Below are 25,000 nucleotides of genomic sequence, written 5' to 3' on the forward strand. Positions count from 1 at the left end.
TACTCGAGTATTCAGAGTGTATTCATGGCTCGATTCATGTTATTCATTGTATTCGTCTTGCGTGCGGCACTCCACCAATCCACCACTCCAGCGGGTCTGTAAGTGCAGTTTATGAGCTCTGCGCTCGACAGCTTGGATGAAAGTCGTCCCCCCACCCCCTCGGCCACCCTTCCCCTCCCCCCTCTACAGTGGGGGGAACAATTAATTTTGTTGAATACGTAACAAACGCAAGAAAGAAAAGCAAAAGCCAACAAACATTAAGTAAACAATTGCAAAGAGAGAGAGAGGGGGGGGGGGGCGGAAGGGGAGGGGGGCTAGAGCAAATGTCAGCGAAAAGTTTTCCCCTCACCCCATTAAACGAATAATTTGTCAAGAAACTGTCAAATTTTGTTTAGAGCTCGCCCAGACACTGAGATACAAATGTATCTCGTGTGACTCTGTGACTCATCAGAGGGCTGGAAGGGGGGTTGGGGGGGGAGAGGGTGTCAGACAAGCGCGTGTTTCGTGGCGGAGGGGCTTTGTAGTGATCTCCCGGGCACGACTTCCACTATTTGCATATTACGGGTATTGCAATAAGATACAGTATCTTTTCGATACCTGAACTTGTGCAAATTGTATCTTTGTGCTCCTGAAGCCTCTGCAGTACACCTCGTGTACCTCCACTGCTCACCAAACTATTCCTTCAGGAATACAACCACTTCCCGCTTACACTTAGAGAAAAAAAACGAGTATAAACATTTTTATATGCATTAAAAAAGTATTATTTAATTTAAATTTCAAATACTTTAAAATAAATTAAATTTTTAGGAATAACAGATATTTGTACCATGACAAAAAAAAAAAAAAACATAACCACAAATATTATATTATTATAATTAAATAATAATTTGTAATAAGTGGGGGACTATGACATTGGTGGAAAGTATAACACGTGTGGCTTATAAGAAGGTTGCAACAGAACAGAACCGATCAGAAGAGATTATTCATTTTATTCTAAAAGGTCTTCATAACAGAGGGCAATGTTCATGGCAAGTTTGGGGTATATGTGGTACATTTGCATCAGGGGTATTCCTTATTGTCACATCCAACATAATATTTATAATATTTTCTAAATAAAAATTCAGCTCAATTCATTTACCAAATTTGATCTCAAAACCTATTAAGATAAGCAAAAGCTGAAATTTGCGGTATTTTTATAATAGTTTTTCGGTATTTTCCTGTATTTTTGGTATTTTTCGGTATTTTTATAGTAATTTTTCACACAAGATTTTCTTCACAGTCTATCTTAAAAGCCAACAAAGTTTTTGGTTAGGAAAATATCAAGGGATTTATGGGAAAATGTGAGGTTATAATATAACAAATTTACTGGCGAGGCGTCTTGCGAGAACCAGATACCGGCGTAGGCTGGCCAGAAAACACCCAGTCGACCTGCCCAACAGGAGCTCTATCCTAGAAACCTGAACAGATAATTTAACCAAATAATATCCTCCTCCAAATTGTTCGACCCTAATGACACCCATTTTTTTTTTTAATTGTATTATTATTTTTTTACAAATCATTGTATTAGTGATATCTATTAAATTTATAAAAAAAAATAACAAAAAACATGGAAAAAATTCAATTTAAAAAAAAAACCAACGGAGATTATTTATTACAAAAATACTCGATAGAAACCTACATTAATTCCCTTTTAAAATTTTAAAATGAGCTAAAAATTCATTAATTTTGAAAATTCTGTACCGTTTTGAAGATTTTTGATGAAAACTAAAACTCGTTGAACCTTATATTTTAGGCTAACGAAATGCCAGAAAAACCTGGGCAAAAGTTTTTTTTGGGCATCAAAAGCATGCGAACTCCTAGATGGAACTCGTTTTAAAATACTAAATGCAATTTAGCTAGTGTGTGGCATATGGGTATAAAAATATCTTTATAGCTGTGTCTTCGATTCTCAGGGCGTTTTTTCGCTGGTTGTAATTACTGGAGTGCGAGGGCTCCTCGAACAGATCCAAGTTCTCCAAAGAACAGAAAAAACAAAAGCAAAAGTTGATGTGCCGCAAGGTGGCAAGGTGGCAAGGTGGCAAGTTGTGTGGGTTGGGTGGCAAGTTCGTTTCATTAGCTTCTTCTGGGGTCGCTTGATGGGTCTGGCACGAAAGCGGTGTGTTTTGTGTAATTATGGGAGGGCTTTCTTTGGCCATAAACTGGGAATGGAGCTACTGGATTGTTGCGGCACCAGGCAGGGGCAGGTGGCAGGGGCAGGTGGCAGGTGGCAGATAGTCGCCCAGGCACTTTTGTTGGATTTTCTCTTTTTTTTTTGCTCGACTTTGGACAGGCAGCGAGTACATTGTTCAGTAGATGGGAAAATTCTCTAATCACTACAAACACAGCTCTAGCTGTTATCTGTGTATCTGTGCATCTACGATACACATATCGATGGCATATCGCATCGATTGATAATTATTAAAGTGCTTAATGCACTGCCAAAGGCCCACTGATGCCACACACTCGAAACACACTCATTTATTGGACATTAGAAAGCGTTGCGAGTGACATTAATAGCCTTAAATGGCTCTGGTCTGGACTGCATTTTCACTTGGTTTTCCACAGTCATTCTGCTGCTCTCTCCCTCCCTCCCTCTCTCTCTCTCTCCCTCTCTCTTGTTGGCCATCTGTTGCCCTTTGGTGTCCCCCCAAACAGTGGCTTTTGTTTTGCAGCTGATTCCACAGCCAAAGATCAACATTTCATTGGCCAGAAACAGACATATTCCCGATGCTCGTGGCTGTGGCTGTTGCTGTTGTTGGTTCAATTAGTTGCTAATTGTTTGTGTAAACGGTTAGCATGCTCTTATTTTCCACCTTCTTAACGTTAACGCTAATCACATGCAAAAAAATAATGAAATAAGAAAACAGCTGCCACGAAGGAAGGGCGGAAGAGCGGCGAGGCGGGGCGCCGGGAATGGGAATTTCGAATGCCAAATGCCGAATGCCACCTCTCTCCTTTCACTTCTCTCTCAGAGCTTCCGAGAGAGAGTTAGAAAGAGAGAGAGAGAGAGAGAGAGAGATAGTGCTCGTGGCCCCATATTTGATTAACCTTTTTAAGTGGCTTTTTTTTTATTTAGTACAAAAAAGTTTAAAAAAAATTTCAATTCTTCGTATGTCCCATTTTTTTTTTTTTTTTTTTGTATTAAGGTTGAAGGAAAATATTCTTAAAACCTTGGGAGCTTCAGGGTGATGTTTTGCGATGTTTTTAATATTTTGAATATTTTTTAATTTAATTTTAAGAACATAAAGCGAGTCGAACATCGATTAACCTACACGCCCCTTGCCTGTCTCGATTCAAGCAGCAAAGACGCATCGTCATGCACACGACATGTATGTTGTTGCGAGCGCAAACACAGCTCCACCCACTCGCGCAATGTGTGGGCCGTATCTTTTGCAGTATTCTGCAGCTTTTCTAGTCCTATATCCACGTACAAGTTTTTCTCACGAATACAATCATATTTCTCCCCTTTTTCTCCGTCGAAAAGAGTCCCAAATTCGCGAGTCCACTCGCTTGTGGGAACTTTGTAGAGAAAATCTCCACGAACTAGTTCCGTGAACAGAGTTTTCCTGCCACGCACATTTTCCACGGCCACGGCCATTTGGCATTTTTCTTCCCCCCCTGATTTTCAAATCAACAATGGGCCACGCCCACGCCCCTCCGCACTGGCCCTCCTCCATGCAGTGTTTCCCCCCCTTTGCCACACTCCGCGGCATGCAGCACATAATGACAACGTGCAATTTGGCTTTTCTTTCCTTGCAGCATGCCCCGTCCGCAGGCAGGCACACACGGCACAGTATGTACATTTCTGTGGCACGTTTGTGGCACTAGCATTCCTCGCCCTCGCTCCCTCCCTCCCTCCGTCTCTCCCTCTCCATCTTCCCCTGTGATTGCGAACCTCACGGCATCTCGTGGGTTGTTAAAGGCCGCCTGATTGCAAATTATGGCCGGCCTTCTTCGCTGTGACGGTAAGCGGGAAAGCAGCTCCCAGGGCACCCCCACACAAAGGAATCTCCTACTCCTCCACCGTCTCCTACTCCCAAATCTACTCCTAAATCTACTCCTCTCTGTTGAAAACTCTTCATATGAGATCGTATTTTACGAGCACTTTTCTTCTGTGTATTTTTTAATGTTTTTTCTTTAAAAAGTTGCGAAATTAATACGATTAATATGCAAGCGATATGCGATAGTTTTGTGGGTTTTTGGAGGGTAATTTCAATGCCGGGTGGCATTTCTGGCGAGACCCAGAATGGATTTATGGATTTGTGAATGCAATGAATGCAAATTTGAGTACCAAAAATCACCCGCAAAATCTTTGAATAATAATCATCTTATTAAACGAATGAATGACCTGTGAATAATGGTATTCAAAGGGTTAAGGGATTTGAAGAACATTTGAATGGTGAATGGCAAAGTTCAAGCCAAATGATTCACAAAGTATTCACACACTCTCTCTGCTTGTTTGGTGGATACAAATGAATGAATCAATGAGTGAATGAATGCTGAAGGCACTCCTCTCTGCTCTCCTCCCCCACTCTCTGTGAAAGCACTTTCCTCTCTCCTCTCCTCCCCCCCTCTCTCTGAAGGTACTCCTCTCTCTCCTCCACCTCTCTCTCTCTCTGAAGGCACTCCTTTCTCTCCTCTCCTCCCCCTCACTCTCTCTGAAGGCACTCCTTTCTCTCCTCTCCTCCCCCTCTCTCTCTCTGAAGGCACTCCTCTCTCTGCTCCCCTCTTTTCTCTTTGGTCGACCTTCAGTTTCATTCGTTTATTCGTGAATAGAACGTCTGGAGCTTCCCAGTAATCGAGCAGCTTCGATGCCCCCGCCTAGTGCGTGTTTTTCGCTCAAGTGTGGATTTTATTTTCGACTTGAACAAATATTGGATTGCCCTTAAAAATTGTTTACTCTCTGTTTGGGCCCTCTCTGGGCTGCTCAATGCCTTCATTCGCCATCTTGGGAGGCTCTGGCTCTGCCGTCGGGATGGTCGATGGTCGGTGGTCGCTGGTCGGTGGCTTCTTTCGTTATGCCTCAGCGGCTGCCTGCCCATTGTTGTTGCCTCCTCCACCTGCCCCCGCACGCTGCACATATACATATTTTGTTGCAGGTGCTCTCACGGGCCGGCTCTGGCTCGGCTGCATAATGAAATCAAATGAAATGCTTTTGTGCGAAATGAGTTCAGCTTTGTTGCTGCCTTTCTGCCTGTGTGTGCTGTGTGTTGATTTATCTGTGCCCCACACTGTCGCTCTATGGAGCATATTTAATTTAATAATAAAAATCCCCTCGAGAGGCAACGAAGTGGCGTATACCCTGCCCCGGCAGCGCCCCACTTCCATCTCGGAATCCATGGCCCCCTTCTCGGCCAGGGTGCATGCCTCCGACCTGCCTATCTCATGGATACACTCGTTCGGGTAATTTTATGCAAAAAAATGAATGAAATATTGTGGGTACACCTCGGCTTGTGGGCCATGCACCGCACCGAACGTGAAGCAAGCCGGAAAAATCGCATGCGAGAGTCCCCAGCAGAGCTGCTTGGTGGAGTGTTAAAGGTTCTAGAACCGGAGCCCACACTCCGAACCGGTTCATAACGAGATTATGAAAAGAGCGAACCAAATAGCAGAAGGCATTTCCAGTATTTTCCCTCCTCAATGATCTGTCGATTCTGTGCGAAATCCCCCTTGTCTTTGGAGAAGTGGATCGGAGTATTCCTTTAATCTTTGAACTATTGCGCTGTCCCTATGTAGAGATGATAGAGATGATAGAGATGATAGAGATGATAGAGATGATAGAGATGATAGAGATGATAGAGATGATAGAGATGATAGAGATGATAGAGATGATAGAGATGATAGAGATGATAGAGATGATAGAGATGATAGAGATGATAGAGATGATAGAGATGATAGAGATGATAGAGATGATAGAGATGATAGAGATGATAGAGATGATAGAGATGATAGAGATGATAGAGATGATAGAGATGATAGAGATGATAGAGATGATAGAGATGATAGAGATGATAGAGATGATAGAGATGATAGAGATGATAGAGATGATAGAGATGATAGAGATGATAGAGATGATAGAGATGATAGAGATGATAGAGATGATAGAGATGATAGAGATGATAGAGATGATAGACATGATAGAGATGATAGAGATGATAGAGATGATAGAGATGATAGAGATGATAGAGATGATAGAGATGATAGAGATGATAGAGATGATAGAGATGATAGAGATGATAGAGATGATAGAGAGAGAGAGGAGAGAGAGAGAGAGAGAGAGAGAGAGAGAGAGAGAGAGAGGGGGAGAGAGGGAGAGAGAGGGGTGTATAGATATCTCTCGATATCTAATCCCCCACCAACTGCGAGTGGAATTTAAACAATCCGTACGTAATACAAACGTAGTACAAAATACAAACTGAAGACACACACACACAGATACACACACACAGATACACACTTGAAAGTGCTTCTGTGTTGATGTTGATGTGCTTTTGCTGCCATTTCAATGCCGTGTTCTTGGTGGCAGAGATATATTTCCGTATGGCTGATAAGAATGTGCGACTGCATCTACTAGGGGGACAGGGGCGGGGCGGGGCGTTACCGTTACTTGATAAGGGGCCCAAAGTGGCAGGGCATTGCATAATCGATAAGAAAATGTCAACAACAAACGATTTGCGACACAAAAGAGTGACTAAAAACAAAATACGAGTGAATCACAATGGAGTCCGTTCGAAACCTTTCCAGGGAAACCCAGTGGCTGGCTCCCCAATCCCCCTCCCCCCCCCATGATATCCATGGAAATGAATTGTGATTTGTGAATATCGAATGTCGCGACAAAACCAAATTTAAACGAACAAAAATTACGAAAAAAAAAATCAAACGTGTGCTAAAACCAAAAACTGCAACTAAAAAGTGAATAAAAAACCAAAGATCGATCCGAATCGAATCGAATCGGAGTGGAGTGGAGTTTGAAGAATGTTCGACGTTCCGCCCAAGTGCCCGGCGCTGGCCAACAAATTGGGCGGCCTCTTTGGCTGGCGACACACCTACAAGGTGGCGGCCAAGCACGAGGGCATACCGCACGGCCACCTCCACAAGTCCTACTCCCTCACCCTGCCCAAGCGGCCCCCGTCGCCGTCGGACTATTCGTGTGCGAAGGTAAAGATACTCTCGTGTCTGTGTCTGTGTGTGTGTCTGTGTGTGAGATGCAGATACTCCTCTACACGCCCACATTTCTGGGCCAATCACTCATATCAGATGATATGATGATATATGAGAACGTGATCGTTGTCGTCTGTCTGTCCGCATAATTTCCAGTGACAAATGACCATCAAGAAATATAATCAGCGCCGCGGATGGACACAGTGGGACCCATTCGATGGAAAAGTGAACAAAAACAAAGAGGAGGAATGATTAAGAGAGAATCAAGAGAATCAAGAGGCAACGAAGTCCAAAAACGAACAGAATGAGAGCTTCGTAAGCCGCTCGTGTCTTCGTTTGTTGCTCTTTCGGCTCTTTGGATGGATTTTACCCACTGTAAGGCAGGCATTCGAAACTGCATTCCCGTCGCTGTCGCGAATCGACTCGAGTTTGGAATCCAAAAAAGAAAAAAATCACCGATAGAATGCCTGAGCGGGCTCTTTGACCCACAAAACGAGCAACCAAGCAAAAAACCAACTGGGGGAAACAAAAAACTCATCAGAAACAAGCCAAAATTCAAGTGAAAAGAGTGAAACAATAAAAACAGAAATAGCCAAAAATTATTGCGCCAAGTTGACGTTCCAGTTCTTTAGTTTCACGCAGGGGGAGGCGCTCTACCACTGCTCCGCCTCTGCCGCTACCTCTGCTCCAGCAGTGCTTTTGCTCTGCCTCTGCACTGCTCTGGCTTTGCTCTTGCTCTACCTGTGCTTTTGCTCTGCATTACAACTGCTTTACCTATGCTCTAGCTCTGCTTTACCACTGCCTTACCTCTGCCTCTGTTATAGCTCTGCTCTGGCTTCGGTCTAGCTCTGCTTTTGCTCTGCATTACCACTGCTTTACCTCTGCTCGAGCTCTGCTTTACCACTGTTTTACCTCTGCCTTTGCTCTAGCTCTCCTTGAGCTCTGTTCTATCTCTGTTCTAGCTCTGCTCTGGCTCTGCTCTAACTTTGCTCTGCCTTTGCTCTAGCTCTGCTCTAGCTCTACCTCTACTTTACCTCTGCTCTACCTCTACCTCTAGCTTTGCTTTACCTCTGCTCTGTTCTAGCTCTGCTCTGGCTCTTGCTCTGCCTCTGCTCTAGCTCTACCTATGCTTTGCTTTGGTTCTGCTCTGGCTCTGGCTCTTGCTCTGCCTCTGCCTCTGCTCTGCTCTTGCTCTGCTTTACCTTTGCATTAGCTCTGCGCTGCTCTAGCACTGCTTTGCTTTGCTGCCAGAGAGGCCAGCTCAGAGCCGCAGTCTCTCTTTGTTTCTCTCTTTCTCCTTGAATGCTTTTGACTGGTTTCATGGCGTGATGCAATTGTTTTTGTTTCTGTTTCTGTTTTTCGGCATTCGGCATTTGGCATTTGGTTGTGGAATCCATTGGAATGCCAAAAGCTGCACACACGAACGGGCACCAGATTGCAATTTGGGCCGTGGAGGTTGTCGCGTCTCGAGCGTCGCTTTATTTGGCGTCTAGTCAGGGAGTTCAAGTTGAGCCCACGTGTGCCCGAGAGAGAGAGAGAGGGAGAGATGCGGAAGCACAGATGCGAAGAGACTGGAATGAATGAATGAATGAATGAATGAATGATGGAGCTTGTCTGTCTGTCTGTCTGGATGTTGGGCAACCTGCAACTTGATCTCCGATCTTCATGGGATGTGGTGGGTGCTTACAACACCTGACGCGAACCGAACCGAACCGAACCGAAGCGAACCGAAGCGAAGCACCTCTGGCCTGACACCCGACTGGGGGCCATGGATAATATATAGATATAGTGGAATTCCTTCATTCCTACAATTTTGTTCTAGGTTTTCCTTGAAAATTGCAAATTTCTAATTGAAAATGTTTTTTTTGGTTCTTTCAGCCGGACTCGTGGGTGACGGTGACCCATCTACAGACACAGTCGGGCATCCTCGATCCCGACGACTGTGTGCGGGATGTGGCCGACGATCGGGAACAGATCCTCGCACACTTTGAGGATCCCGGACCGGATCCGGGCGTGGCGCAGGGCGGCGGCGACGGGGCCTCCGGCAGCTCCTCGGTGGGCACCGGGTCGCCGGACATCTTCCGCGACCCCACGAACACGGAGGCCCCCACCCGGGACCTGTCCACGCCGCACATCGAGGTGACGAGCACCACCTCGGGCCCGATGGCCGGCCTGGGCGTGGGCCTGATGGTGCGCCGCAGCAGCGACCCCAATCTGCTGGCCTCGCTCAAGGCGGAGGGCAGCAACAAGCGTTGGTCGGCGGCGGCGCCCCACTACGCCGGCGGCGATTCCCCCGAGCGTCTGCTGATCGACAAGGCCGGCGGCCAGCTGTCGCCCCAATGGGAGGAGGAGGATGACGTCGCCAGCCAGCAGCAGCTCAAGGAACAGCTGCTGCTCCAACAGCAGCAGCAGCCCCCAGCTGCCGCCCATCAGCCATTCGCCCGCTCGGGGCGCCTGTCCATGCAGTTCCTGGGCGACGGCAACGGCTACAAGTGGATGGAGGCGGCCGAGAAGCTGCAGCACCAGAACCAGAACCCGAATCCGAGCCAGAACCCGGGTCAGAATCAGAACCACCATTCGGGACACCGGGAAGCACATTCCGGACAGTCGTCGCTGCCGAACAGCGCCTACTCGAGCAAGTCCCTGCCGCGGGAGAGCAAGCGGAAGGAGCCGCTGGGGCAGGCGTACGAGTCGATCCGCGAGAAGGACGGCGAGATGCTGCTGATCATCAACGAGTACGGCAGTCCGCTGGGCCTCACGGCCATGCCGGACAAGGAGCACGGCGGCGGACTCCTTGTCCAGCACGTGGAGCCCGGCAGTCGGGCCGAGCGCGGGCGGCTGCGGCGCGAGGACCGCATCCTCGAGATCAACGGCATCAAGCTGATCGGCCTCAGCGAGTCGCAGGTCCAGGAGCACCTCCGACGGGCCCTCGAGTGCTCCGAGCTGCGGGTGCGCGTCCTGCGGGGCGACCAGCAGCAGCGCCAGCAGCGGCGCGACTCCAAGGTGGCCGAAATGGTCGAGGTGGCCACCGTCTCGCCCACGCGAAAGCCGCACGCGGCCCCCGTGGGCACCTCCCTGCAGGTGGCCAACACCCGGAAGCTGGGACGCAAGATCGAGATCCTGCTCAAGAAGGGCCCCAACGGCCTGGGCTTCTCGGTGACGACGCGCGACAATCCCGCCGGCGGCCACTGCCCCATCTACATCAAGAACATACTGCCCCGCGGCGCGGCCATCGAGGACGGACGCCTCAAGCCCGGCGATCGGCTGCTCGAGGTCGACGGCACTCCCATGACGGGCAAAACCCAAACCGATGTGGTGGCCATCCTCCGGGGCATGCAGGCGGGCGCCACAGTCCGCATAGTCGTCTCCCGTCAGCAGGAGCTGGCCGAGCAGACCGATCAGGCGGCGGCAGCAGCAGCAGCGGCACAGGCACAGGCACAGGCAGAAAAGACCGCTGCCATAGCCGCTCCTGCTGCGGCTTCCATCCAGGTGCAGAAATCGAGCAGCGCCCGTTCGCTCTTCCAGCAGCAGCAGCAGCAGCAGCAGCTCCTCAACGAATCTCAGCATTTCATCGATGCGGGCAGCGAGTCGGCAGCCTCAAATGTAAGTTGCAAGAAGGTGGGGGCACGAAGGACTGTCTGTGCGAATGATTCGATGCGAATGTTCAAGTATTTCCAGGGGATGGATGTGGGGGAGCCTTAAGGCAGGCTCCATGGCCCATCTGAAAAGGGAGTCTGAAGTTTTCTGTTCAGTGGGGGGAAGGACATATTTTTCAGGATAGAAACCATATTTTAGGGTCTTCGTGCTTTATGCAATCCGGGCAATCGACAGCCAGGGTTGCAATGGTTATTCAGCACTCGATATGGGCTCTAATCGCACTCGTTATTTCTATTCAGCGACTCGCTGACTCTTGCCCCACAAGGGAACCGGCGAGAATAGGAGGAAAGAGTGCCATTGGGCGCCAAAGAAGGGATGGCAATCCACGAGATGGAATTATTCCAGCCCGTGATAGATAGATTATTCTATAGGCTCATTGGTTCAATGCAGGAGAATGTCTTTTGGAGACTAATGGCTGTTCCTTGCAGACCAGACCCCTTGCTTACCCTTTCCATTCCCTGAACCCTTTAAGGGTTCTTTGGAATCTAGAATCAGAGGCTTTAGGCCAGGGTTTATAGACTCATTGCTCATTCTTCTGCTTGTGCATCCACAGGATAGCCTGCCGCCGAGCAGCAACAGCTGGAATACCCGCGAGGAGCTGACGCTGCACATACCAGTGCACGACACGGAGAAGGCCGGACTGGGGGTGAGCGTCAAGGGGAAGACCTGCTCGAACCTGAATGCCTCCAGCTCGAGTGGCAGTGGCAGTGGCAGTGGCGGTGGCAGCGGCCAGATGAAGCACGACGGCGATCTGGGGATATTCGTGAAGAGCGTTATCCATGGCGGAGCCGCCTCCCGGGACGGACGACTGCGGATGAACGACCAGCTGCTGAGCGTGAACGGGGTGTCGCTGCGCGGCCAGAACAATGCCGAGGCCATGGAGACACTGCGTCGGGCGATGGTCAATACGCCGGGCAAGCATCCCGGCACCATAACGCTCCTTGTGGGCCGCAAGATCCAGCGCTCGGCCAGCTCCAGCGACATCCTGGACCAGGGCCTGAGCCAGACTCAGAGTCACAATCACAGCCATAGCAACGGCAGCGGCAGCGGCAGCAGCAACAGCAACAGCGGCCACAACAACAGCAGCTCCAATGCGAGCGACAATTCGGGGGCCACCGTCATTTACTTGAGTCCCGAGAAGCGGGAACAGCGCGGCAGCGGCAACGACCGAGGAGCCGGCGGCAGCAGCGAGATGAACAGGTGAGTGGAGTGGAGCGAGGGAGGAGACTAAAGCGATGGAACTAAACCTCCCCTTTTTGTAGGTGGAGCAACCCCGTTTTGGACCGTCTAACCGGTGGCATTTGCTCCACAAACACACAGGCCCAGCAGCAGCTCTCGCAGCAACATCCGCAGCAGCAGCAGCAGGTCTCGCAGCAACAGCCGCAGCAGCCACGTCGCCTGCCCCCAACCCCGATCTGCAGCAGTGCGGCACTCCGCAACGAGAGCTACTACATGGCCACCAACGACAACTGGTCGCCGGCGCAGCTCCATCTGCTGACGGGCCATGGCAATACGGCGCTGCTGATCGAGGACGACGCCGAGCCAATGTCCCCGTAAGGCCAGCCCTTAGGGTCCTTGAGGGAACTCCTTTTTTACATATTTTCGTGCATTGCAGGGTCCTGCCGGCGCGTCCCCACGATGGGCAGCACTGCAACCCGAGCAGCGCCAACCCATCGTCGCAGACGAAGGCAGTGGCAGCGGGAGGGCCAGCGGGAGGGCCAGCGGGAGTGGCCGTCACTGTGCCGGGCACACCGTCGAGCAGCAGCACCTTCGATGCCACCTACTCGTCGCAGCTCAGCCTGGAGACGAACTCGGGCGTGGAGCACTTCTCGCGCGATGCCCTGGGCCGGCGCAGCATCTCGGAGAAGCACCATGCGGCGCTGGATGCCCGCGAGACGGGCACCTACCAGCGCAACAAGAAGCTGCGCGAGGAGCGCGAGCGCGAGCGCCGCATCCAGCTGACCAAATCGGCCGTCTTTGGGGGCTCCGTCGAGTCGCTGACGACCCGGATCGCCAACGCCAATGCCCAGCTGGCGGGCTACAGGCACGCCAAGACCGCGTCCAGCATCGAGCAGCGCGAGTCGATGCAGCAGCAGCTGGCGGCCGCCGAGGCCGAGGCCCGCGACCAGCTGGGGGACCTGGGCCCCTCGCTGGGCATGAAGAAGTCCTCGTCGCTAGAGTCGCTCCAGACCATGGTACAGGAGCTGCAGATGTCCGACGAGCCGCGTGGCCATCAGGCACTGCGGGCCCCGCGCGGCCGCGGCAGGGAGGACAGCCTCAGGGCGGCGGTTGTCAGCGAACCGGATGCGAATAGTGAGTGCCTATCGGAGGACTATCACGATTATCGTGTGGTGGCATCTTAACGTGATTTGTTTTGCAATTTCAGAACCCCGCAAGACGTGGCTGCTGGAGGATGGGGACCACGAGGGCGGCTTTGCCTCGCAGCGGAACGGACCCTTCCAGAGCTCCCTGAACGACGGCAAGCACGGCAGCAAGTCGTCGCGGGCCAAGAAGCCGAGCATTCTGCGGGGCATCGGACACATGTTCCGCTTCGGCAAGAACCGCAAGGACGGGGTGGTGCCAGTGGACACCTACAGTGCGGTGGCCATCTCTCCGCCCTCATCGGTGGTGTCATCATCGCCACAGCTGCAGCAGCAGCAACAGCAACAGCAGCAGCAGTTGCAACAGCAACAGATACCCGCCGCTGCGCTGGCAGCTTTGGAGAGGAATGGAAAGCCGCCAGCATACCAGCCACCGCCGCCACTGCCAGCACCGAATGGTGTGGGTGCAGGCGGGGCCGGCGGTGTAACGGCAGCGAATGGCGGCATCCATCAGAACGATATATTCAATCATCGGTATCAGCACTATGCCAACTATGAGGATCTGCATCAGCATCAGCAGCAGCAGCAGCAACAGCAGCAACAGCAACTGATTAGGTGAGATGCGAGGCCCAGCACTCCGTCAATGAAGGAGGGGCACCCTGTTATATGTTACTCAACCCCACCCCACCCCAGCCCCTACGATACGCTCCCCTTGAAAGCATGACTAACTTTATTAACCAAAAATCGTTTCATTTGTGTCTCTCGTCTTGTATCTGTCTCTTTCTTTGGCTCTGTCTCTGTCTATGCCGTGGTATATGTATCGCACTCACACACCCACACACACCCAACACATAATTTAACATTTACCAACACTGGTTGTTGTGGCCGCAGCACATCAGTCGAGACGCTATCGGAGTCGACGCTCGAATGCATGCGTCAGCAGGTGATACGACAGCGCATCAAGGTGGAGGCGGAAAGGTAACACACACACACACACACACATACAGTAGGGATCATGATCATGAAACGCACTGTACACCCCCATACTAACTAAATGGTTCTGGGCTTTAGATTGTACTTTTATTATTCGATCCATTCTGATCGCTTTGTTTCTGCTCTCCGCCGCAGTCGCCGCCATCAGCATTACCATTCGCAGCGCAGCGCCCGGTCGCAGGACATCAGCATGCACTCGACCAGCTCCTCGTCGCACCACCAGCATCCGCAGGCCCAGACGCAGGGCCACACGAACGGCGGCATCCGTCCCATGAGCAGCTACTACGAGTACGAGACCGTGCAACAGCAGCGCATGGGCAGCATCAAGCACAGCCACCACAGCAGCCACAATGGGGCGGCAGCAGGCACTACGGGGGCCTCGGGCTCCTCGGCGTCGCCCATCAATGTGCCCCACTGGAAGGCGGCCGCCCTCAACGGCTACTCCCCGGCCAGCCTGAACAGCAGCTCCCGCAGCCGCGGACCTTTTGTCACCCAGGTGACCATTCGAGAGCAGAGCGGCATGCCGTCCCAGCTGCAGCAGCTCCAGCAGCAGCCTACCTACCAGACCGTGCAGAAGATGGGGCCGCAGTCACAGTACGGCAGCACTGCTGGCTCCCAGCCGCACGCCTCGAAGGTGTGACTATAGGTGCTGGCGCATGCGCGCGCCACACGGGATGTGCTCGTGGAGGATAATCAGCAGCAACAGCAGCAGCTGGGGCTTAGCGAGGTCAGCGAGGTAGAGATCTTCTACTACGCCACCGAATGCTGAGACACTTCCTTCCTGGACACCCACCGGGCCTCTCTCCTCCGCGTGGGAGGGACGCTGTGTGTGACGCTGGGCAGCCGGCAAAAACCAGAGATTTATTTTTACCCAATGGATTGGATGGCACTGGAGATGGATGGAGTTTTTCGAAAAAATGTCCACATTTTGTACACAAGACACACCCCCATACACACGTACACGCATACAAACATACAACTTGTATTTAGATTAAATTTAAGTCCATTTATTCCCAATGCATACGTACATACATGTACTCGATATGAAATGAAAAGTATTCCCCTATTTAAAGAAGAACCTTATGTTGTATTCACTCGTTTAATATCTAAGTCAAACGAACGCCTTTGTACATAATTAGGTTTATGCAGAAGCCAACAAAAAACCCACAAAACATGCGAGTTGCACTCTCGACTCCCACGACGAAGTACCATTTCTCCATTTATTCTCTTTCGTTTTTGTTGTATATAGAACTTTTGTTTGTTTTGTTAGCTTTAAAGCGGACGCCATTTTGTGTGCAAAAGGTTAGGATTTGCAACAGCGAAAAAGTAAAACTTAAAGCACCCACACACACACACACGAACACACACGAACACACATATAGTACTATATTGTATACCATAAATCATTTTTTTATTGTTTTTTTTTTGTCTATATAAGATCGAAATTGTGCAGCCGACCTTTCGGGTCTTCCCGGGGTCTCTAAAAGACAGGCAGCTTCATTTAGTTATACGTAATAATTATATGCAATTATGGTACATAGAACGTAAGCGTAAGCGTATAGTGTAGCGAGTAGTACATACATACATACATATACCCTAGAAGTTTATTCTGTGTACTTTGTAAGTAATTTGTAAATTACGGCACCGAATTGCGAATTAAAAGCTAACGATTTCCATAAACAATCATCACACATACATATATCGTATATTCACCGGTGGATGATCCTAGTCTTGACGATGGGTGGCGCCTGTGCCGTAGCCCGTTGCATTGGAAGCTTGCTGCTTTTGATGGGTCCCTCCTCCTCATCGTCGGTCTGCTCTGCAGCAGCTTGGACCACCGGGGGGGCTACGGGGGTGCGCTTCTTCTTGGCTGAATGGATTCTGCGCTTCTTTAGGGAATTCCCATGAGGCGATACCGTGGGCGGGGGTGCTGGCGCATCCTTCTTCCTCACGACGGGCTTCAGCACAGTGAAATTGGTGAGTAGACTGGGATCGGGCGACTTGTCCCAGTGATCGCTGAACGGAATGGAATCGGAGGAATATTAGTTGGGGGTAAATGGATTCAGGAACCATTGCTCACTCGGGAATGCCACCGGGAGGCACAATCACGTCTAGGACATTGTCTATTAGGCGAGACTTGAGCATGCGATCGTTTGGAGTGGTCGCGTGCATCGATGGCGAGGTGTTGATCTCGATCAGCCAGGGCTTCAGGTTTTTGTCTATGATGATGTCATACCCATAGACCTCGAAGCAGTGCCGATCGTTGGACATCACTGGGGCCACTGCGTCCAGGGAATGGCGTATCGTCTCGGAGATGCGCTGCCAGAGAATTTGTGAGACGCCTCCGCCTCGCAGGCTATCCAGGTAGAGCCAAAGATTCTGGACAGGCCACTTGCCGCCATGAATCGAATTGTACTCTTGCTGAGGGTGAGAGAAAGAAACTCAATTGGTGACCCCGAACTCCCGAAATCCGACTTACGTTCGTCTTCTGAATGCTAACATTGGTCAGATGCATGAAAACGTTGTTGATGTCCGTGTGGTCATACTTTTCCGTGCAAAAGCGACAGAACCCCTCGTTGTAGAGGTAGGCTTTTAGGGGATTAAACGTGGTCACCAGCACGAACAGGCGCAGATCGAACTTCTTGCCGCCGATGAGCAGGGGATTGTCTATGTACTTGGAGATGACACTGGTGTTGCGGCTCAGCAATGGGTAGAAGGTGCGCGCCTCGTAGGCGAACTTCTTCAGCTTGGAGAGCTTGTTGATCAGAAAAATTCCGTTGCCCTGCGACTTGCTGCAGGGCTTGACGATCCACGTGCTGGCCGGATTCTTGTGGAATTCTTCCACGAACAGGTTGTAGTCGGTGGGCAGGATAAAGGTCATCGGTACGATATCCAGGTGCATGTAGCGCGTGCCCCCTATGCCCAGTTTCATGGTGTGCGAGAAGGTCTGGGCCAAGGGATCGCCCTTGCGCTCCAGATCCTTGCGATAGCGCTTGATGTTCTTGATCAGCAGATCCTTTCGCGACAGCTCCATCGAGTTGGGGAAGTGGTTAATGATTCTGTGGAGAGAATATCCATGCGGTCAGATCGATGCTGATCGGAGCTGACGGATCGCTTACTGGTCGGATCGCATGCGATAGGGCTGATCGATGCCAAAGATGTAGCGACAGGTTTGGGTGCAGGCCCAGTAGAAGTTCCATTCCCCGTTGACCGACGGCACCTGTTGCCAGCCACGTTTCTCAAAGTTGCAGATCACAGCCGACTTCTCACCGTCCGTGCTATAGAGCACACATTTCTTCGGCTGCGGTTCCGCCAATCGCCTGCTGACACGTGGCGAGGGCCTAACCAAGTGGGGCTCCCCGATCTGATCATCGCACTTGCTCCTGAGGTTCTTCAGCGGGCTGCCATGCCTCTTCATAGCAATGGGAAGACACTTTAAAAATACTACGAATTTTGAAACAGTCGATTCCAATTTTGATTTGAGTTGCTTTTGTGACTTTTTACTTCTGGCCTGCCTGATCTGATCTCTATTCTATAACGTCATCTGGTCATAGCTACCCAACAGAATGAACGATCATTATGATCCTCTGCTTCCTTAAAGACAGATCCGCTGTTGCATGCTGTGGACCATTGGTTCTCACGTCTCACGACAATCGCAGGCCCTTTTCCCCTAGAAACTAGCTATGTATTTTACCAATAAGGCAGGTGCTCGATCCTATCCTATTGCACAATCGCTGATCGCTGATCGCCGATCGTCGACTTCCTCTTGCGGTCATGTGTCGAAAACGAAAGTGTTAATTCCCTGGAAGATGCAATATTTACACACAATATTCTCATTCTGCGGGTGATCGCATTTCGGGGTTTTTTAAACCGATCTTCGGTGGGTTCTAGGTAGATAGACCCAACGAAACCTCCAGCGAACAACCGCATCTGGGCAAATTGACTTTGACATAAATATTTGTGACATAGTCGCCTGCCCCGGCCTCTGCCTCGGCCTGGGCTGACTTGGCCCTCATTGAGTAATTTCACACGTTGGTTCGGAGCCCAAGTCCGGACAGAACAATCGCTGACCATTGTCGAGTGCCGTGGGCCAGCGGACTATAAATGCCCACTGCCGGTCACCAGAGTTCAACAGTCAGCGAGTTGGAGGCGTCGTAGTTAAAGCAATTTGTGGATAGCCGCTCAGAAATCAGAGATCGCATCAGCATCGTCAGCATGAAGTTCTACGGAAGCAGCAGCAGCATCGTGCTCATCTGGGCCTTGATGGGCACACTCCTGGCCCCCGGAGAGGCAACCTTTGGCAAGCTGAATCTGCTGCTGAGCGGCGCCAGTGGTGGTGTCGGTTCTGGCTACGGATCCGGCTATGGCTACGGCTCGGGATACGGCTCTGGATATGGCTCTGGCTATGGATATGGCTCGGGCTATGGCTCTGGATATGGTTCCGGCTATGGCTATGGTGGCGAGAACGTGGTCAAGGTGATCAAGGTGTCGGTCGTGCCAGGCGGTGGCTACTCAGGAGGCTACGGATCCGGCTACGGCGGCGGCTACGGCGGTGGCTACGGATCCGGCTACGGCGGCGGCTATAGCAGCGGGTTTGTTGGCGCAGCTCCGGCCATCTCCACATCGGCTGTGGTTACCCCTGTGGTCACCTCAGTGTCCACACCCGTGGCCAGCCCCATCCTGACTGGCGGAGCTGGCTATGTGGGCGGCTTTGGTGGTGGACTGGGCGGCTTCAGTGGCGGTCTGGGCGGCTTCAGTGGCGGTCTGGGTGGCTACGGCGGTGGTCTGGGGGGTGGCTTGGGCGGCAGTTCCCTGCCCGCCTCTTATGGCTTTGGCGGAGGCTATGGGGCTAGCGGTGGCTTCGGCTTGGGCTTTGGCGCCCCCCCACCACCCCTCGGCCTGGCATCGGGCCTGTGCTAGACGGATAACGAACGAATTACAGTTAATTTTCCCTTTTTTTTGTCGATATTTCTAATAAAAAGTGTTTAATTAAAATCTAATAAATAAAATGTTACAATAGATTGAAATCATTTGGTTTTATTCGGAGTTTATTCCAGAATCTACAAAAAATACTAGAAATACTAGAATACTAGAATTGAGCGCCCAAAAGCGTGCTACATCGTGGCTCGGTGGAGGTTTTCGACGATCTCTCGTCGGCTGTTGGGCAATGTGTAATGTTTGACTGTTGCAATTCAAGGCTTGACAATTACAAAATACAATTTCGCACCTAATTGCAGACATCACGCCTCTAGAATGGTGACCTTCGGGTGGGCTTTCTGAATGAAACCGAGAGTTGAGTGCTTGGGCCGACAGACCGCCCACTGTTTACGCATTCAGTTAGCCGACACCGACTCCAACTCCTCTCTCCGGCGGAGCACTAAACCGAACAATACGGTTAATGGTAATCAAGTGCCAAAAGCCAAAAGCAAAGCCAAAGTCAAAGTCACAAAAGCCAAGCCCAAAAACGTTTGGCCAAGAATGCTGTACGCGCTTTGGGTGCAAATTGATTTCGCTGGACCAGCTCCAGCTCCAGCTCCAGGCCCCATCGATGCCCAACACGGGCACAGCCGCAGACTGAAATGCGAAACAAAAAAAAAAACAAACAAACAAAAGCCAGGAGGGAAAACCGACTTTGGGCCGACGCTTTTAATACCCTAGCAGATCGATCGTCGGTTGGAGTTTAGAATTTATTTGGTGGTGGCCCTTCACGTTGGTCCTCTACAAAAAATAGATGGTATTATGCGAAAAGCGGACTATGTAAAACTTCTACAAGCCCATCTTCTGAATTTTCTGGGGAAATGTGTTTATCCCGAATATAAATAACTTTTCAACAAGACAGGGATCTCTCAAAGAGCCGACCTTAAGCCGATTGAAAACATATGGTCAATCGTGAAACGACGGCTTAGGCAGGACGAATCTGGGGACCTTTAGATGCGGAATGGAATCGTATTCCAAAAGATATTTTTGGTAATTTGATAGAGAGCATTCCAAAAAATTTAAAAGAAAGTAATATCTAATAAGGGTCTATGCACAAACTGTTCTTTAATTTGTATAAAAAGTGCACAAGTGAGTTGTTTTGGTTTTCTATTTTTCATTCTTTGAAAAGTTCCTATTCCTTCTTGTAATTATAGTTTATTTGCTAAAAATACAACTATTTATATGGGGAAAAAGTTTTGTTTCTTTGGCTTTATTCGTTTGGTTGTTATGGGCGGCGAAAGTCCGTGAGAGTCCCCACTCTATAAGATTAAAATAATATTGGGACTTATGTAAATCTTAAATAAATACATGCAGAGCTCTCTTTGAGCACTCGAAGATGCTTTTTTAAACCAAAATACCCCTTTGCTAGGGTATACACGCATACATACCATACACGAGCATTGAGAAAACTTCACAAAATTTGTAAATGGGAATGTGTAAATTGGCTATGATTTAATATTTGCCATGTTTAGTCCATGAGCAATGGAGCAGAAGCAGAGAACGAGCTGGTCAGGGTACAGTACACCTCAGAACAGGGCTTTTGGTATGATACTCTAAAGGTCTTGCTTTAGGGGGACTCCATGAATCCAGGCGTGACTAAACTTCTCGCGAACTACTCACAGCACAATTCTCGATATCTCCCCCCAAAATGTTCCACGCATGTTCCCCTTAAAGGGAATTTTATTATGCCTCCCTCCACAGAACCCCAGAACATAGGCTGTGTAGTAAAACCTGTTGCCAAATTATGGAAATACACTAGCACAACATTTCGCCAAGTCAGGAAAAGCTTTCGTGTTCTTTTTTTTTGACCTAATTAGCATAACAGTCTAGATCAATATAAATACAAAGAAGCAGCCAGCATAGCATGACTGACATTTACATATAGAAGATGCTTGTAATATTTGGTTTTAAATGGAAACAAATACACACTCGAGACGTGGCCAGCGTGGACAAGTTTCAGCCGAGACAGCACTCCGAGTAGATGAAGCTGGGCTCGGACCAGATCGGATCGGATCTGTTCGGCTAGGGGTTGGGCGCTGGTTGGATATTGGCGAGGCGTCGGCCAGGTTGTCGTTGGATCCCCTCCCCCGCCCCTTTGACTACGTGTAGCCATGCACAAGATTTCAGTGACTGAACGAGTGACAAAGACAACACAATGGCCACGCACATGGTCCCGTGTGCACTGGGAGAAACCCAAGATGACGGGCACAGAGCTATCATAAATTTTTGAGAGAGGGTTGGATTTGATGCTTGATTGATGTTAGAACAAGACCTTTTATGGATTTTTTGCGTATCATGTGTAGTGCACATTTCTCTTTTGTATATGAAGAAAAAAGATTTGGGTCGTCGTCGTAGTTGTTCCGATTTGTAACTCATTTTGGCGCGATCGGCCGAAGCGGGGCGAGTGACCGAGTGAATGAACGAGCGAATTAGCGAGTGAATGAGCGATTGAATGAACGAGTGAAAGAGCGAGAATGAGCGATTGAATGAACGAGTGAAAGAGCGAGAATGAGCGAGAGTTAGCGAGAATAAGCGAATATATGAGCGAGTGATTGAACAGGTGAATGAGCGAGTGAATGAGCGATGGAATGAACGAGTGAATGAGCGATTGAATGAACGAGTGAAAGAGCGAGAATGAGCGAGAATTAGCGAGAATAAGCGAATGAATGAGCGAGTGAATGAACGAGTGAATGAGCGAGTGAGCGGACGAACAAAGCCAGTGAGCAGGGGTTGGCGCACGAGCAAATGTTCGCAGGTAGCTTGCCGCATAGTATTTCAATATATAAATAAATAATAATTTAAATATAAATAAACAGAATAATTAGTAAAATTAGGACAGCAGTCGCACCAAAATGCCACTCTATAAAAAAATAAATCCATGTGTTAAATAATACATATATACATACATAATATTTCATATTTCGGCATATATGTAAATATAAATATATTCCTCAAATGACAGGTTTATTAATCGGTAACCACTGGAACTCTCACATTTATTTTCTTGATTTTTGCTTTTTTGGCCTGTAATGGGTATCTTTTATTTAAAAAACCCTCTGCGCTCAGTGTATTTTTTTGTTTGGGGAATTACCTGCGCTTCTTGCGAATCCATACCGGCACCCAAAAGTTAGCTGCCTTTTTTTTTGTCCACGTTGAGATTGTTTGCCTAGAGATGCGAGAAAATATCTCACTTGATGGTTAAGTAGTTGAGGTGACAGACAGGCAGATAGATGGGCCGTGGGACGGGTAGTACAGCCAGACAGTTGCTCCGATGGATGGCTATGCCGATGCCGATGCCGGTGCTGGTGCCGGTGGCTATGGCTATGGCGGATATGTGAGATGAGATGTGCTGCCCCGCCCATGTTTTTTTTTTGGGCTCTGCTTGGATGGGCTTATAAGTAACTATTTATGAATTAGGCAAACAGCTTGGGGAAGCTCCGAACTGTCGCTCGTTGGATCAAGCGCAGCTCAGCCCTGCTTGTGGCATAGATTAGAACTATACAAACACTCGCACATCCACGTCCACATCCACAGATACAGATACAGAGACAGATACAAACACAAGCAGATACAGATACAGATACAGGTGAAGATACAGGTACCCATTGATAGCCGAGGGAAGTGTGTTAGGGAACGAGATGAAAGATCGAACGCTGTCGCTGCCTATAAATTAGTGCGTCTCCACGATTTGGGACATCAGTTGAGTTTTGCTTAAGGAACCAGTAGCACCGAACCGAACCGAACCCATCACCCAACCCAATCCAATCCCAATCCGCACCATGAAGCTGTTCGTTAGCATAGCACTCGCCCTTCTGGCCATTGCCGCTCCCGCCCAGGGCCTGCTGGGTGCCAAGCTGGCTCTTCTCAAGGCCATTGGCGGCGGCCTCGGAGGCGGCATCGGTGGCGGCAGCTCTGGCGGCGGCGGAGGATACGGCAGCGGCGGAGGCTACGGCAGCGGCGGATATTCCGGCGGCGGCTACAACCAGGGCTACTACAGCCAGCCCAGCCGTCCCGTGTACAACTCTGGATACGGCAGCGGCTCGAGCTCCTCCAGCAGCTATGGCTATGGAGGCGGCTACGGAGGCGGCTACGGAGGCGGCTATGGAGGTGGCTATGGCGGCGGCGAGCAGGTGGTGAAGGTCATCAAGGTGGTGGAGCAGCAGCAGCCCTCGTACTCCTACGGCGGTCCCTCGGGCTACAGCGGCTATGGCGGCTACAACCAGGGCTACTCCAGCGCCAGCGCCAGCTCCAGTGCTAGTGCCTCCAGCTCGGCCCAGGCTGTGCCTGCTGTGACCTACTCCGCTCCAGCTCCCTCGGTGACCTACTCCGCTCCAGCTCCCGCTGTGACCTACTCCGCTCCAGCTCCGGCTGTGACCTACTCCGCTCCAGCTCCCTCGGTGACCTACTCCGCTCCCGCTCCCTCGGTGACTTACTCCGCTCCAGCTCCCGCTGTGACCTATTCGGCTCCTCGGGCTCCTGCTGTGACCTACTCGGCTCCTGCCCCCGCTCCAGTCACCTACTCGGTGCCCGCTCCTCAGCCCGTGGTCCGCGTTCAAGCTGCTCCTGCTCCCATCACCTACTCGGCCCCGGCTCCCGTTGCCATCTCGCGCCCCATCAGCTACGCTCCAGCTCCGATCAGCTATGCCCCAGCTCCGGCTCCCATCCGCTACGCTCCAGCCCCGGCTCCCATCAGCTATGCCCCCGCTCGGCCCCAGATTGTGAAGACCATCAAGCTGATTGTGGACGAGGATCAGTCTGGACGTGTGCCAGCCCCAGTGTACGGAGCCCCAGCACCGTTGGCCAGCAGCTACTCGAGTGCATCCTCTTCCGCGTCAAGCTCCAGCGGCGGCGGCGGCTGGAACGGTGACTACAACGACGGAGGCTACAACGGAGGCTACAATGGAGGCTCCAATGGAGGCTACAACGGAGGCTACAACGGCGGCTACAACGGTGGCTACAACGGCGGCTACAACGGCGGCGGCAGCTGGAAGAGCGGCGGCATCTTGGAGAAGCTCGTCGGCTGCTAAGCGCCTCACTGGCCCCACAAAAGAGTACTCAACCCATCCTTACCTAACCTTACTCAACTGTGTATTTTTTTCCTAGTTCTAAATCGAATAATTATTATTTTTTTGTTGTATGTATAATTCCGAATCGATCGCTGTGTATATAAAATAAATCTGCAAAAACATGTGTGTGTTTTCCCCACCCCGAAGTCCAGTCTATTCTAATTCCCGGTCATTATACCTATATTGGGTCTCGTAACACTCTCAAATTGCTTCGACCTTACGCGACTGGGCTTATGCAATCGCCAGAATTTCAATCGCCTTCGTTTGTCTTCTTCTAATTTTGGTTTGGGGTTTTTTTCGTGGTTTTGTTTCTTTGTGTGTTTTCTCGTGTCGTCCCAGAGTTCATTGTGTTATTGATTCTATCCGAAATTAGCACCCGGTCGCTAACTCTCCACGAATCGGTGGCAATTCCGATTCCGAATCCCATTCCGGCTACGGCTCCGGCTCAGAAGCTGGCAATGAAAGCAAGGCAAGGCCATCCACCGATCGGAGAGACCATCGATTGGCCTCTAGATTGGTGTTTTCATTGACTGCTTATTGGATTTCCCCGTGACATGAGTAACATTCCTTCGATCTTCTTTAAATGCTGATTGATTGGTTGGGTAATTTTAGAAAATTATTTGATTCTTAGATCACTGGTATATCCACGAAATTTATTTGCTTTTTGTACGTTTTGATTATGTCATTTTTGACAAGTGTTCGTGCCGCTTTTAATAATTTCTTCCATGCAATCCATGTGTCTATGCATCCATGTATTCCAGAAATTAAGAGTAATTTCTATTCAGA

General features: G+C 50.2%; 4 protein-coding genes across 7 annotated transcripts in view; 3 read left to right on the forward strand and 1 right to left on the reverse strand.

Moving 5' to 3' along the window:
- Positions 1-15,854, forward strand: part of LOC6598442 (partitioning defective 3 homolog) — a 40,766-nt gene extending 24,912 nt beyond the window's left edge. Inside the window, exons 2-9 of one of the 4 annotated variants that reach the window (XM_026992798.1) lie at positions 6,784-7,197; positions 9,079-10,803; positions 11,411-12,057; positions 12,120-12,410; positions 12,473-13,170; positions 13,244-13,793; positions 14,070-14,156; positions 14,307-15,854. In XM_026992798.1, the coding sequence (XP_026848599.1) occupies positions 7,015-7,197; positions 9,079-10,803; positions 11,411-12,057; positions 12,120-12,410; positions 12,473-13,170; positions 13,244-13,793; positions 14,070-14,156; positions 14,307-14,811 (4,686 nt within the window). In that variant the 5' untranslated portion in view covers positions 6,784-7,014 and the 3' untranslated portion in view covers positions 14,812-15,854. The remainder of the gene's footprint in view (positions 1-6,783; positions 7,198-9,078; positions 10,804-11,410; positions 12,058-12,119; positions 12,411-12,472; positions 13,171-13,243; positions 13,794-14,069; positions 14,157-14,306) is intronic. The other 3 variants (XM_026992799.1, XM_026992800.1, XM_026992801.1) reach the window with 3 other exon arrangements.
- An 8-nt stretch (positions 15,855-15,862) lies between these two features.
- Positions 15,863-17,624, reverse strand: LOC6598443 (probable tubulin polyglutamylase TTLL1). The gene is made up of 4 exons (XM_002023534.2): positions 17,291-17,624; positions 16,651-17,230; positions 16,252-16,592; positions 15,863-16,187 (listed from the first exon to the last, which is right to left on the reverse strand). The coding sequence occupies exons 1-4, from the start codon at positions 17,587-17,589 to the stop codon at positions 15,881-15,883; spliced, it is 1,527 nt and encodes a 508-aa protein (XP_002023570.1). The 5' UTR covers positions 17,590-17,624; the 3' UTR covers positions 15,863-15,880.
- A 757-nt stretch (positions 17,625-18,381) lies between these two features.
- On the forward strand, positions 18,382-19,098 carry LOC6598444 (keratin-associated protein 6-2). Its single transcript, XM_026992881.1, has one exon. It carries the CDS (start codon positions 18,387-18,389, stop codon positions 19,089-19,091), a length of 705 nt encoding a protein of 234 aa, XP_026848682.1. The 5' UTR covers positions 18,382-18,386; the 3' UTR covers positions 19,092-19,098.
- Positions 19,099-22,861: 3,763 nt separating this feature from the next.
- On the forward strand, positions 22,862-24,360 carry LOC6598445 (translation initiation factor IF-2). Its single transcript, XM_026992831.1, has one exon. It carries the CDS (start codon positions 22,928-22,930, stop codon positions 24,173-24,175), a length of 1,248 nt encoding a protein of 415 aa, XP_026848632.1. The 5' UTR covers positions 22,862-22,927; the 3' UTR covers positions 24,176-24,360.
- Positions 24,361-25,000: the final 640 nt, after the last annotated feature.

This window comes from Drosophila persimilis, unplaced genomic scaffold (assembly GCF_003286085.1).
Source record: "Drosophila persimilis strain 14011-0111.01,24,50 unplaced genomic scaffold, DperRS2 tig00000793-arrow-arrow-pilon, whole genome shotgun sequence".
Lineage (NCBI taxonomy): Eukaryota > Metazoa > Arthropoda > Insecta > Diptera > Drosophilidae > Drosophila > Drosophila persimilis.